We start from the raw sequence: 15,387 nt of genomic DNA on the forward strand, positions 1-15,387 counted from the left end.
TGGGTAAACTGTCAGTACCCGCGCGATCACAGGACGGATATATCCGTCCTCCTGCGCGAACTAGCAGCTGCTGAGGACGGATATATCCGTCCTTCGGCGTTAAGGGGTTAAAGGGACATTACACCTAAGAATGAAGGAGATTATAAACATAGAACACACCAGTCTGTCTGCATTCTCCAGAAACCAAACATAGAAAATCTGTGGTCCATCTCCTGTTGCCCCCTCCATATTTGACTTGCAATGGGGAGAATGAAGGGCTTAAAAGGGGATGTCTGGTTTATAAGAGAAATATCAGAATGACTCATTTTGTAATGTACTTACCTTATCCATTCTGTACCACTCACACAGCACGGCTGCCCGCCGGTCCTCTACGTTTGCCTGCCACTGTGATATTTTGTCCATGGTAACACCACATGTGGCAGTGACCGGCTACCCCCTGGTCACATGAGGGGGCGCCACATGAAGGTCATGTCTTTATATGGAGTTGTAACCCCAAATAAGAGCGGATTAAGAAGGGTCGTGGGAATTGGACAGTGTTAAGGTATTTTTACAATTCTGTGACACTTGAACACTAAAACCCCTTTTACAAACATGAGATAACCGTACACCGGACAAATCTTTGTCCTGTACCCAGGACACAAACAAGTCATAAGAGGAATGAGGAATGTTATTACTACAGTAAAAGAGGGACAAGCGTCCACTAGACACCGCAGGAATCACCCGGAGAAGAAGAAAAAACAAAACAAACACCACACACACTAGATGGGTTGAAATATAATAATCTGTCTATTTCCACTGACTGTCGAAAAATAAATATTTCATGGTAAATATTGCAGCATGCGGAGGGGGGGGGGGGGGTTATGTTTTTATTTCAACAGTTTTCTTTTTTGGGGGGGGGGGGGGGGGGTTACAATCCTTTTAATAGTTCATGTTGTTCACTACAGCATAGGGGTGTGCCAGAAAGTGTTCCACTTATTTATACTCCAAGGTGCTTTCATTTTAATCATATTTTTTTGGGAATTTGGGACCCCAAATCACGAATCAGAAGAACGTTTGTGTGGATATTATAAATCCGTAGTCAGATCATGATTGGACCAATCAACCGGTCAAGCAATTACTACATTTGACATTCTCCATTGAAACAGAGATCATCACTATGTGTAGACCCAACTGCATTCCTTTTGTGAAAAACGAGTATTGACAAATTCTCTTTTTTTAAATGTATTACTATATGCCGTAATACAGGGATGGGTAATGTTCTACAAATGTGTCAATTAGAACTCATTATACACAACCAAAATATTAGGGGACTATAGTAAAGTTACTGTAATGACGGGGGTGGGGAGACAGACAAGTGAGCCCTAATCTACCCGCCACTCAGTCCCTGCCTACTTGCAACGACCCGCCCTAGGCGACGGGGTACAACTGGGCGACGGTCCCTACGCTCAATAAGTGCACGACAGACAAACAGACAAGGGTACACAGAGCTAGGGGAGAAAGGGGCAGTTGCCCACGGCAACACCGTGAGCAACAAGAGAAGTGAACAAGCCGAGTCAAACCAGGAGAGTATGAGGTGCCAAACGCAGAGCAGAAGAGTAGTAAACAAGCCGAGTCAAACCAGGAGTGTACGAGGTACCAAACGCAGAGCAGGAGAGTAGTCAGCAAGCCGGGGTCAATATGAAGCAAGGACAATAGTACAAGAAGCTGCAGCAGGGCAAGGAAACCAAACGAGAAGAATCACAAGCAAAGGAGGAACAGGAAAGGCAGGTATAAATAGACAGAGGGCGGGAGCTAGCTCCGTCTGGCCAGGCTGTGATAGGCTCTCCCACTCCTAAGCCTGCCATCCTGGGTGGTGGAAGATGGAGTCAGTCTCACAGACATAGAAGCAGGTGCAGATTGATTATCTATGGGCGTTAACCCCGAAGCTGTGAAAGGCAGATGCTTTACAGTTACATTGTCTGTCTGAAACCCGGGACTTGCCCTGAACACGCTTCCTATAAATAAAAAATAAATGACAAATATTCTTTAAGAACAGCGGCTGCCCTGATAAAGTCTACATGAATCATTACAGAGCATGCTCAAACACCTTCATCTTCTAATTTTATATCTCTCCGGTGAGGATGCAATGATTTACGTCACTTATTTTTTCTATTGGGGGTTCTAAAAAAATAAAAAATAAATAAGGAGGCAGAAAGATCGCCCTGTGAAAACTTAGGGGCCTTTTACACTGGCCTACAATCGGCCGATGCAGCGAGCGCCGATCAACGAGACATCGTTGATCGGCGCTCGTTTCCTCTTATCAAACTGAGCTATGGATGGGGACGAGCGGTCGTTACTCCGATCGCTCGTCCCCATACATAATAATCATGTCGGCAGCGCATCTCCCTGTTTACACAGCGAGATGTGCTGCCGACAACGATATTTAACTTTTTTTAAATAATACGATCAGCAGATGAACGAGTGTTTGCTCGTTCATCTGCTGATCACTGCCCTGTTTACACAGGGAAATTATCAGCAACGAGCATTATATGAACGCATGTCTGCCTGATAATTGCCCAGTGTAAAGCCCCCTTTAGACACTGTTCTCACTGGCTTCTTATCGTCTGTCCCCACATTATAAGTGGCCTATCTTGTACATGATGTGATCGGCGCTGAAATGTAGATTACTGCAGTTTTTTTATTTAGAAAAACTATCATTTTTGACGGAATTATGACTTATATTAGCTTTATGCTAATGAGTTTCTTTAAAGCATAGAATTATGGATGCAAACATTGCCTCAGTGTCATTATGCAACCATTATTTCATACTTTTACTGAAAAATAAAGGATTTTAATATAATGCAATCAATATTTTTGCTTTCCATTTGTTTGTAACCTTTAAAATATCCGCACATCAGGAATATCTTGTATAACTATTTACCCCAGGAATAGATATTTGTGGGTTGGTACCAATCTTAAAAGGAAATAAAGCAAAACCTCTAACCGTTACCTGAAAGTCAATTGTTGAATCTTCACAAACAAGCGTTGTTTCAGTTTCATGAACCGCAGGGAAGTCGATGCTTTGAGTGGACTGGTCATCATTGCTACAGGGAACGTCAGTCCTAAATGATTGCCAATTATCAGACTTGGTAGGAAACTCTGTCTTCTGATCTCCAAAGGCAGCCCAAGAAGGACTTCCTCCCTGATCATCATCATCCTCAAACGCGTTCCAGTCTGAAGGCTGCTGAATACTACCCGCTGTACTGAAGTCAGCAAAGTCATCAGATTCTTGTCTAACATTGGGTTCCTCCTTTTTTGCCAATGATACAAAGCTTCCAAATGCACTAAACTCATCTGGTTCCTCAGAAGACCACTGCTGAGAAGGTTTCTCTTCAGAAGACATTTCTGAAGGGCCTGCCTGATCCTCCTGAAAAACGCCAATTTTATCCTCAAGGCTACCAAAGTCTTCATCTTCATTTACCTCCGTCACATTCGAAGGCAGCTCTAAAGGTTCATGAACATGTTTTTTATCCAGCGTGATGTTATCGGTCACGGGAAGAGCAGCATCAAAACTTTCAAAAGCGTCCAATTCTGGCTCATCAGGAGAAACATTCATGGTATGTCCACGTTCAATGTTGCATTTAAGTTCAATCTTTCGAACAGAGGTTTCCAGCGACTCATCACAAGAAAGGGAATTTATTTTTTTAATTATAGTCTGTTTTTCCTCTTTTAGACTTTGTGTAAGTTTCGAAGTATTTTTGGTATCCAGTGAATGCATACTATCGGAAATATCGGATTCTTGTGTAACCGACATAGTTTCATGAGGAGGAACACTATCAAGTGCTAATTTATCAGGTTCTTCAATTTCTTCTTGAGGAAATGGGTCTTGTAGTACTTCCACAGCTGCCGAGGCACTGCCATGTTCAGTTCTACTTGATTCAGTGCGAACGTTAATACTTTGAGCCGGACCTTCATGTGAATCTTTTGGTGGTTGCCCCTGTGCCTCATCTAGGTCTACAGGTTCCTTGCTATAAAAGGTAGCAAAGTAGGCAAACTCATCTCCAGGGCTCGGTGGTGAAAAGTCTATACTTAAATCTGTACTGTGAGAACTGATCGACTTAAATCCTTTTGAATGTCCCATTCTGTCAATCTCCTGTAATCCCTGAGGGTTGTCGCCATCTACCACTACGAACCCATTTGTCAGATTTTCCAGGCGGTGTAGTTTCTCCCCATTACAAGTACTAACTATTTGTTCCGGACTTCTACTTATTAAATCAACATTATCAACACAAGTAAGATGGGTCTCTGAGTTTAAATATTCCTCGTTCTCCTGTGAGCTCCCTTTATTATCAAGTGCAGCAACATTGAATTGGGTGGTATCATGGTTGATGTTCGCCTCAATCACAGAACAAGGTCCCTTCTTAGAAATCCCCATCTCCGAGATGTTCTCATTGGTTGTAAGGCTAGTGAAGTTATTTACACCATCAGCGTAATCGCGTATCGGTAAAAAGTGTTTCGATGAAATAAAGTCATCTCTAGCCTTGGGATAACCGACAGAGTCAAAGTTGGCAAAACCAATTCCAGAGTTGCTGACATCTGAGAATCCTCCAAATTCGCCAAACCCGTCATCATCGTCATCATCTGCAACACTGTCGAGAGGAGGTGGTGATGAAGAATACATTCGAATAATTTCAGGTTCCATGGTGTAAAGTCTTGGTTACAGTGGCAAAGTTACACCTAAAATGAAGCAAAAAAAGGTTATAATTACGATATACATGAAGGTCTTAACGAAATAAGGACAAATCACATATGTCGATTTTTTTTTCAACCTGCATTCTTAGTGAATTTGCCAAGAACAGAATAAAAAGTTCTCAAAGTAAAAGTCGTTTAATAAACTAAAAAGAAATACAAGAAAATTACCATTTTAATGGCAGGGCTCTAAAGTACATTTCACGGTGCAACCTACCATGGAAAGCCCCAGCTACTTACTGCCCTGGCACTTCTAAAAGTAAAATACAAACATATGAGAATTCAGTTTGTCTTTATTCACAAAAGGATCTGTAGAATGATTTTTTAAGTTTGATAATGATAAGACATCTGCCAGTTTTCCATTGCTTAAAGTGTAGTTAAACGTTCGACAAACTTCTGACTTGTCATAGTGACATGTCAGAAGTTTGGATTGGTGGGGGTCCGAGCACTGAGACCCCCACCAATCGCTAGAACGAAGCAGCTGAAGCACTCTGCTTTTTCTGGAAATTAATGTATCAGTGTACGGACTCAATAGAAAGTCTATGAGCCCGTACTCCGATACATCGGCTTTCCGGAAAAAGCCGAACAGAAACGAAGCAGCTGAGCGCTCACACGAGTGCTTCAGCTGTTTTGTTCAAGCGATTGGTGGGGGTCCCAGTGCTCGGACCCCACCAATCCAAACTTCTGACATGTCAGAAGTATGTCGAACGTTTAGCTACACTTTAATTTAAAGAGACTGTCACCACATTATAAGTTCCCTATCTCCTAAATAAGGAGATCGGCGCTGTAATGTAGGTGACAGCAGTGCTTTTTATTTAGAAAAACGATCTATTTTTACCACGTTATGAGCGATTTTAGCTTTATGCTAATTAGTTTCTTAATGCCCAAGTGGGCGTGTTTTTACTTTAGACCAAGTGGGCGTTGTACAGGAGTGTATGACGGTGACCAATCAGTGACCAATCAGCGTCATGCACTTCTCTCCATTCATTTAGTCAGCGCATAGTGACACTGCGTTATTCACGTGCTGTCTTATACTGATATATTAACGTTACTGAAGTGTTTAGACAGTGAATAGACATTCCTTCCAGCCAGGACGCGGTGTCTATTCACAATCCCAACACTTCTGTAACGTTTCTGTGGTACTTACAGCAGAACAAGCGTAATCTCGCTGTAACCTGTCATTTACAGCGTGATCTCACGAGATTATGCTTGCTCTGCTGTAAGTACCACAGAAACGTTACAGAAGTGTCGGGATTGTGAATAGACATCACGTCCTGGCTGGAAGGAATGTCTACTCACTGTCTAAACACTTCAGTAGCGTTAATGTGTCAGTATAAGACAGCACATAGCGAACAACGCAGGATCACTATGCACTGACTAAATGAATGGAGAGAAGTGCATGACGCTGATTGGTCACTGATTGGTCAGCGTCATACACTCCTCTGTACAACGCCCACTTAGTCTAAAGTAAAAACACGCCCAGTTGGGCATTAAGAAAGTAATTTGCATAAAGCTAAAATCGCTCCTAACGTGGTAAAAATAGATCGTTTTTCTAAATAAAAAGCACTACTGTCATCTACATTACAGCACCCATCTCCTTATGTAGGAGACAGGGCACTTATAATGTGGTGACAGAGCCTCTTTAAACAAAGTAAAAAGCAGGAAGTGAGATGATAGTTGACAAGAGGCAGAAAGAACACTTCTTAAGGTTGGCATACATATTATACCCCAACACAGAACAGGCCTGCTGGGTAAGGTGCCATACACTACGAACACCACCAGAATATACCCGTCATAGGTCAACTCCACGTTTCCAATTTTAAATATTGTATTCCGACAGACAAGTTCAATGTTCTTAAAAATGCATCTTGATCACCTAAAATATAACTCCTCTGTCCAAGAAAGCATCGATCTGGTCTCACCTTTTTGCCCCTCCAGTGCATGTGAAATAATCGGTTTAAAGGCTACGTAAACCTTTTGTTTCTTTAACTTTGTAATAGGTTTTATATAAAAATGTATTTTAAAAAAGCCTCGTTTATACTATTTAAAATACAGCTTCTATGTATCCTGGATACATAGAAGCTGTATCTTGCTCTGAAACCCGAATCTGTGAGGTCAGCAGGACTGACCTCTTCGATGACAGTGGGTCCTTCATGTCAATCAATCATATCTAAAGTTCATGATTTAGATGTGATCGATAACAGGCGGATCCTGCGTGAGACACTATGTCACAGAAGAAGTCAGACCTGTTGGATTTGGGTTGGAGAGCAAGATACAGCTTCTATGTATCCAGGATACATATAAGCTGTATTTCAAAGTTTAAAAAAAAACAAAAAAAAAAAAAACACCACACCACTAATAAAAACCAGTTACAAAGTTGCTTACAAACACAAAAAATATACAATTATATATATATATATATATATATATATATATATATAAATAGATCGTTTTTCTAAATAAATAGCACTGCTGTCACCTACATTATAGCGCCGATCTACATATACATTATTTTTACGTTTTGAGATACATTTGTTTTGTATCCTGTGTACACAGCAGCTGTATCTAGCGCAGAGACCTGAATAAGTCAGGTCAGAGGCACTGACCGGTTCAGTGTCAGTGGGTCCTGCGTGTGATCGAGCGGTTACTGATCACATCTAAGTCCATAACAAGTGGATCCTGCATGACGACCTGCTGACACTTAACCTGTCCGTGCTGCTGATACAGCTGCTCTGCATACAAAGGATACAAAGCAGCTGTATCTCAAAAAGTAAAAAGAATTCGTAATAAAAAGTATTTAGAAAGTTGCACATTTTTATAAAAAAAAAAAATTATAACTCAAAACACCACACAATTTCAAAAACTGTACATCTTACAATCTCTGTCTGTAAAACTTTGTGCAGCTTAGGATTCTGGCATAGATGGTAGGGGTCTCTGCCAGATAAACACTTACAGACTGACAAACAAGCGTGTTCTTTCCACTGTTTTCTCATTTTTAGGTTTTGTGTCTCTTGAATATGACACAGGATTAGAATCACGCGAAGCTCTACCAGAATTGCTATTAAAGTAATTATTGCCGATCATTACGATACATGCGATCTGTTTACATCAAAGAATATCAATCACAAAGTATAAGGGCTTATTCACACAGTGCAGTCAAATCTCACTTTGTCGCAAATCACCATAAATTCTTGTGGCATATCCTTTAAAAGGATTATCCCACGTGAACCTCTTTTTTTTACTTTTATAACAAAAGTTAGGCAGAGGTTTGATCTCCACAGTTAAGAACAAGGGGCCCAAAATCCACTTCTCGGCCAGAGTGCAGGACAAGTATGTGCGGCTCATCACCATAGAAATGAATGGGAAAACTGCAAACATGCTCTGCAGTTTTCGACACTGGTGGGTGGGTGTCCCAGAGATGAGGCCACCCTTAAAAAAAAATACAAATAAAAAAAAAGGCAAGAAATTAGTTGAATAGGATGAATCAAAAAAAGATGCACTTTAACCACTAACGGGTGTTAAGTGCACTCACTAGGTAGCCACCAAAACGGGTTTGGAGGGAATTAAAACTGATCGTGCGAATTAGTCAAAAAGTTGGGGCAAAGTGATGAAATCCGTGTCGGTCTGGTGCTATTAGTACACGTAAGTGAGCATTGCTAATCGGGATCGAATCAATGCTAGTCCATAGAAAGCATAGGATTCATCTCAGACAATCATCTGCAGACAAGTACCGACTGTATACAACCAATGCGGAGGACAACCTAGATACCCCTTTAGAATAATGCAAAATGAATGCCCATGACTACTAGTAACACTAGCGGTGACTCATACAGTATATTAGAACAACCACCTAAAAAATTAGTCAAAACCGAACTATGATGAAAAAAAATTGTACTTTTTATTGACACATAAGACAAAAATAATAAGTATAATTGCTCACATGTTAAAAAGACAAGGATGACCACCACAGTGTGGGAGAAAAGGAGGCTAGACACATATATATATTGGGGCTAGTATTGTAGCATATGCATGTAATGGATGGTACAAGGGTGAAAAAATAAATAAATAAATAGATAAATTACTAGCACCTGAAAACCATCAGAAGCAAAAAGACTATGCAAAATCCCAGTTAAATGGTATATGACTTATAACTATTGGTGCAAATGGGCACCTATTTAGCAGAAGTCATTAATACGGAATACACATGCAGCTAGATGAAAGTGGCTTACCAATGCAGTATCAAACTGTTGTCTGGCGTCACGCCCTCACAAGTACCGACTGTATACACGGCCAATGAGCTGCAGCCATTTTTTTATACCTAGTGACAGATTAGGAGATTACCGGCAACCTGTCATTTTTAACTTTCATGTAACGTCCCCATAGGTCTTTCCGGACAAGAAAAACCAGCGCAGGAATCAGGGAGACCGCGCTATTCCGGTCCTAGTGACAGGGCCTCTTTTGACTAGAACACACAAAACATAGTATTCGCTGCTATAGTCAGAAGCAGGAGGGTGGGGGGGGGGGAATCCAGCAGGCCGGGTAATGGTGGTGGACAGTGAAATTGTAGGTTCCAGCACAAGTCCTACAAGGCTGAGAATGCCAGCGGTCAATACGCATGTATGTATGTATGTATGTATGTATGTATGTATGTATGTATGTATGTATCTATGTATGTATCTATGTATGTATCTATGTATGTATCTATGTATGTATCTATGTATGTATCTATGTATGTATCTATGTATGTATCTATGTATGTATCTATGTATGTATCTATGTATGTATCTATGTATGCATCTATGTATGTATCTATGTATGTATCTATGTATGTATCTATGTATGTATCTATGTATGTATCTATGTCATTTTTAACAGTCATCTAAAAACAAAAAAACACAAGTTTATTGGATTATAATTTTGCAGTAGGTGGAGCACTAGTTTACACAAAAACCAAGGAAAATATAAAATTGGATTTGGAAGGTACACAGAGCGAAACGATGCTGTGCGAGATCCTCGGAATCAGCCTAAGAGCCTACGGAAGCGGACGCATCGCTATGCAGGGGGGGGGTTTAATGTTTTTGGATCCAGACTGCAGCCTCCAAACAGCATTTCACAGCAACAAATAAACCTCCATGTGAACAAGATACACGTACGATCCAGTGCCTGGACTGCCACAGTGCTGAAGGCATTACAGAGAGGCCGCGCTGACAAAACCGACCTGACACAGTGCGGCACGATCACAGAACATTTACTGGACAGAACGATTCGGTCGCCTGGTGAATGGTCCAGACATTGCAGAACACTTATTTCACTATGAGGAAGCACACCCCATAAAAAGAAAAATCTATATGAGAGCAACGGCATCAGGGCTCAATTTAATATACAGGGTGGGCCATTTATATGGATACACCTAAATAAAATGGGAATGGTTGGTGATATTAACTTCCTGTTTGTGGCACATTAGTATATGGGAGGGGGGAAACTTTTCAAGCTGGATGTTGACCATGGCAGACATTTTGAAGTCGGCCATTTTGTATCCAACTTTAGTTTTTTTCAATGGGAAGAGGGTCATGTGACACATCAAACTTATCGAGAATTTCACCAGAAAACAATGGTGTGCTTGGTTTTAACGTTACTTTATTCTTTCATGAGTTATTTACAAGTTTCTGACCACTTATAAAATGTGTTCAAAGTGCTGCCCATTGTGTTGGATTGTCAATGCAACCCTCTTCTCCCACTCTTCACACACTGATAGCAACACCGCAGAAGAAATGCTAGCACAGGCTTCCAGTATCCGTAGTTTCAGTTGCTGCACATCTCGTATCTTCACAGCATAGACAATTGCCTTCAGATGACCCCAAAGATAAAAGTCTAAGGGGGTCAGATCGGGAGACCTAGGGGGCCATTCAACTAGCCCACGACGACCAATCCACTTTCCAGGAAACTGTTCATCTAGGAATGCTCGGACCTGACACCCATAATGTCACCCATAACTTGTAAATAATTAATGAAAGAATAAAGTAACATTAAAACCAAGCACACCATTGTTTTTCAGGTGAAATTCTCGATAAGTTTGATGTGTCACATGACCCTCTTCCCATTGAAAAAACTAAAGTTGGATACAAAATGGCCGACTTCAAAATGGCTGCCATGGTCAACACCCAGCTTGAAAAGTTTCCCCCCTCCCATATACTAATGTGCCACAAATAGGAAGTTAATATCACCAACCATTCCCATTTTATTTAGGTGTATCCATATAAATGGCCCACCCTGTAGTTTGGATGTCTCAAAGGAGGAGTCTCAATGACAGAGTTGTTACATTAAAGACACCAGAACACGGAGGAAAGGGGCCCCATTCTGAGGAACGTTGTAAGGCCCTGTTCACACTGAGGTTTTTTTGCAGGCAGAAAAATGAACCTCAAAATTCCTTTAGGAATTTTGACCTGCCTGAAAACGGGCAAAAAACGTCGCGGAAATGTATTTCTTTGCCTGCTATTGATTTCAATGAGAGAAGACCGCGGCGAGACAGCATGCCGCTTTTTTTTTTTTTTTTACCGCAAGCAGCTAAAACCCGCCACGGGAAAAAAAGCACCTCTGCCTGTCATTGAAATCAATGGTAGATGGTTTCGGAGGTTTTTTGCTGCCGATTCAGACGGGGTTTCCGCGTCAAAAAAAACTTTGTGTGAACTGGGTCCAAAACTCAGTTTTTCATCAGGAAAAACAGACGATTTTCCATCCGAGTTGTGTCAGTGTCGCGTCCGAGTACGTTCGGTTAGTCAGTTTATGTCCGCATGCCATCAGTTATCAGTTTTTCCCGTCTGTTCCCGCTTTCTTTTCAGCATCTCTTAGCAACCCATCCATGAAAACTTGTCCGCGCTCCGATAGCTTCCGTGTACTATCTGATTGTTTTCGCAGACCGATTGTCTTGAATGGGAAAGTCTAACACAAGAATCGGACCAAACCAGTGCACGCTGCGACTTTCTCTGCACGAACCAACAGGTCAGTGAATTGGGCCATCGACTTTAACGTGTCAGCGTTCAGTCTGTGCGCGGTCCGTTTTGCAGGTACATGAACAACGCTCGTCTGAATAAAACACCTGTGTCAAGGGTTCAAAAAATGTCTCATTGGAATATACCAACAGTCATAGCCGTATACCACCTGCAGAGATGGCGAGCAGTAAAACTGGAACAGCCAATCATAGGACACTTATATATGTCACATCTGCCTGTTTTCAGATCCACTTGGCGTCGTTTTATTTTTTTCTTTCTATCCAATCTCGTTTGAAAAGAAACTCTTATGTCAAATATAAAGAAGAATTTATCCATTTCCTTCAGCAATATGCAAACTTATAACCATATGTTTGGATCAGTCTGCCATGGACTTCCATTACTGAGAAGAATACTAGCCTGCGCATTTTAGTATCCTCAAAAAAAGATATTGATATTAGACGAAAGCCAAAAATACATATTTTCCAATATGTCTGCCCAACAGAAACGTATGGGCATGTTACAGTATACGTCGGTTTATGTTTTTTGGCATACAGATGTATACATCTGACATAGGTCAAAAACGTGGTTAGAACAGAGCCCAACAGCACATTCACTTATCACACTGTCTGATCGACCTTACATAAAAGAACAGGACAACCCACGCCATATGCCCTACTAGGACCTGCGGATGTCAGAGGGCGGTTCCAAGCCAGAAAGCGACCTCTAGATGCCAGAACAGAGAGCCACTCGGTTAGAGCAGCTACCGCTCTGGTAGACCAGCGTGTCCTTGCATTACACGGTCATTAATTTGAATGTCGCTGACCGGAGTTTGCCTCAGTGTGATCTTGGCCTTAAAAAGAAACGTGCACAGTTTTGATGCAGTTTTAGGCGCACTTTTTTTTGAGCCAAACACAGATGTGAGCACAAAAGAAAAAGCAGATTCATCAGTCATTTCTTTAGATCTTTCAATCGCTTTGGATATACCTCTGGCTTAAAAAAAAACAAAAAAAACAAAACACACAAACAAGCCAAAATGTGCAACAGAAAAATGAATCAAAACTGCATGTGTGATCTTGGCCTAAACGCTAGGAGTCACTGCCTCGCTGCGGGAAAACTGTCCTTTACTGTAATCATGATTACAGTACGGGACAGTTGTCCTGCAGCGAGGCAGGGACTCCTAGCGTCGTACATAACTATGATGCTAGGAGCCCAGCTCCCTGCAGTGTGTTCGATCCGGGACTTGCGGCCGAAATACGTTCCGTCCTTTACGGACCGAACATGCTCGTGTGAATCTAGACAGGTTCCGGTCACAGGTATAATGTAGAAGACTATAGTGCAGCCTCCCTGTCTGTATACTTATGGCTTCTCAGCTTATTTAGGAGAATATAGAGATAATGATAGTCAGTGTCCCCCAGAGTGCAGAAATGGTATGGTCTTTAGCAGGTCATGTGATCCTGATTATGCATCAGTGCCTGATGTCTCTGAAGAAATGAGTTGAACCCACACTCAAAACTGGGAATGTTAGAAGCAAGTCTAATGGTCCATGGCAGGGAAGATCTAGAGAGAGTGGGTGCAGCATGGGAGAAGTCCTGCAGACAAGAGTGAGAGGATGTAATAAGGAAAGGGGAGTCGTAGAGCACAAGTGGGCCGGTAAATGGATTTGAGAGTGGAGACGTATGACTGCAGCATTCTAGACAGTGTCCACGGAAGGAAAATTTATTACTAAACGTTAGCAATTCAAATGAATAGTCTTCCATTAAATACATGGATGTGCGACGTTTACCTGAGCAAGAGCCACTGCCTGTTAGCAGATCTCCACTTTGGCCTATTTAGGCTGGGACCAGAGAGCCGTTTCCCATCATGTCATCCATATGCCCTAATAGGACATATGGCAGGGGGCTCTCTTAGTGGAACAACCCCTTTTCTAAATACAACCAATATGGTCAGGGAAACTAAAATGTCTGGCCATCTGCAAAGTGGTATTATAGGTGTCCATTAAAATGAATAAGGAATGGTTGACATTGAGTCATCAAGAAACGCTCTTCCTAGCGGCTCTTTTCTGACTAATAAAGGGGGCCCTACATAGAGGATCACCCCCATAATTGGAAAGCTCCTTCAAAACAATTTTGACTGTCAATCGTATGCCGGCCATACATATAAGACCGCCATATCTCTCGACTCCCTCATAAATATGCATGTTTGGCTGGAGGGGGATACGCTGCTGCCAGATACGCCTTATATACTGGTGGAACAAAGGATTGAGCATATTGAAAACCATTATGTCCATTCCTCATCTCACCTGGATAGCACACGTTGTTAGATATCAGTCAGGATATGGCAATATTTATCTAACTTTTTTCTTACTTCCAGTTACTGATCATCATTCACATCAATCCCAATCGCCAAAGGGACCCCACGTTTATGAAACCCCCACATAAAATTTCAAATGTATACCCTGGAAGTAAAAAACTCAAACTTCCCTTTTAGGGTTTCCATTCATTTACTGAAAGAAACAGCCTGGGATGAAAATGGCAAATTAGATTTTGAAATAATATTAAATAATGTTTTAATAGAGCTCCCTGAGGCACAACTAAATAAAATATAACTGGAAATATGATATAAATAGGCTGTGTTCACATCAGCGTCGGGCTTCCGTTAGACCTTTCCGTCAGAGGAACCCAAGAACTGAAAGCCAAACGAAAACCATAGGTTCCGTTTGCATTACCATTGATTTCAATGGTAATGCTTCCGCTGCAAATTGCTTCCATAAGGCTTCAGTTTTTTTTAGCAGAAATAGCGCAGTCGACAATGCTATTGTTTCCGCTAAAAAACGGAAACCTTACGGAACGGAAACAAATGAAAACCATTTGCAACGGAAGCATTACCTTTGAAATCAATGGTAATGCAAACGGAACCTATGGTTTCCATTTGGCTTTCAGTTCATGGTTTCCTCAGACGGAAAGGTCTAACGGAAGCTCGACGCAGATGTGAACAGGCCCTTATCCAGGCTTTTGAGGTGTGATGGAAAAACAAATAAACCAGTTACATAACTTATTTTCAAGGTCTAGTCTGTCAGCGTCCGCAAGAAATCTCTACAAGTGTTAAAAAAAAAGTTGACTTCATTTTTAAAAAGCTTTTTATCCACACTAGTTTGAAAATAAATGACAGTGAAACAAACCACAGAGGACGATCAGCTGTTACATATTCCTCAGTCTTGTGTTTTTTTTCAGTGGAATTCACATTATTTGCAGGACAAGAATGCAGAGGCGTCAGAAGAAGCAGCTCAACTATATTCCCAAAAGATGAACACCGTCAAGTTCAGGGTACGAAGTGCAGCAAGCGAGACACATCCTCAAGTATTTAACCCGAGGATGTCCCGTCACCGGCCCGCTCCCCTAATGCTCTTAGTATAAGCATTCAGGCGGGTACTATCTTAGTATTTCCAGTAAAGGGTTATAAAAAAATATATATTATATATATATATATAGAATATCTTGCCGGCTCAAACACCAGCAATGGGCTGCAGGGATCACTTGACATCACCACGCAACTTTCAAAACAAGAATCCGTGGAGAACTGTGGTGAGGACCAGAGCGGACAAATAACTATACTAGAAATTTTATTTTTACATTTTGGGTAAACTGAAGGCTATTTCTACAAGTTGGAAAAC

General features: G+C 41.4%; 1 protein-coding gene across 2 annotated transcripts in view; it reads right to left on the minus strand.

Moving 5' to 3' along the window:
* AFTPH (aftiphilin) overlaps nt 1–15,387 on the minus strand; it is a 63,989-nt gene that overhangs the window by 35,388 nt on the left and 13,214 nt on the right. For both annotated transcript variants that reach the window (XM_075863126.1, XM_075863127.1), the window contains exon 2: nt 2,990–4,716. In XM_075863126.1, coding sequence (XP_075719241.1) covers nt 2,990–4,681 — 1,692 coding nt within the window. In that variant the 5' untranslated portion in view covers nt 4,682–4,716. The remainder of the gene's footprint in view (nt 1–2,989; nt 4,717–15,387) is intronic.

Source organism: Rhinoderma darwinii, chromosome 4 (genome assembly GCF_050947455.1).
Source record: "Rhinoderma darwinii isolate aRhiDar2 chromosome 4, aRhiDar2.hap1, whole genome shotgun sequence".
NCBI lineage: Eukaryota > Metazoa > Chordata > Amphibia > Anura > Rhinodermatidae > Rhinoderma > Rhinoderma darwinii.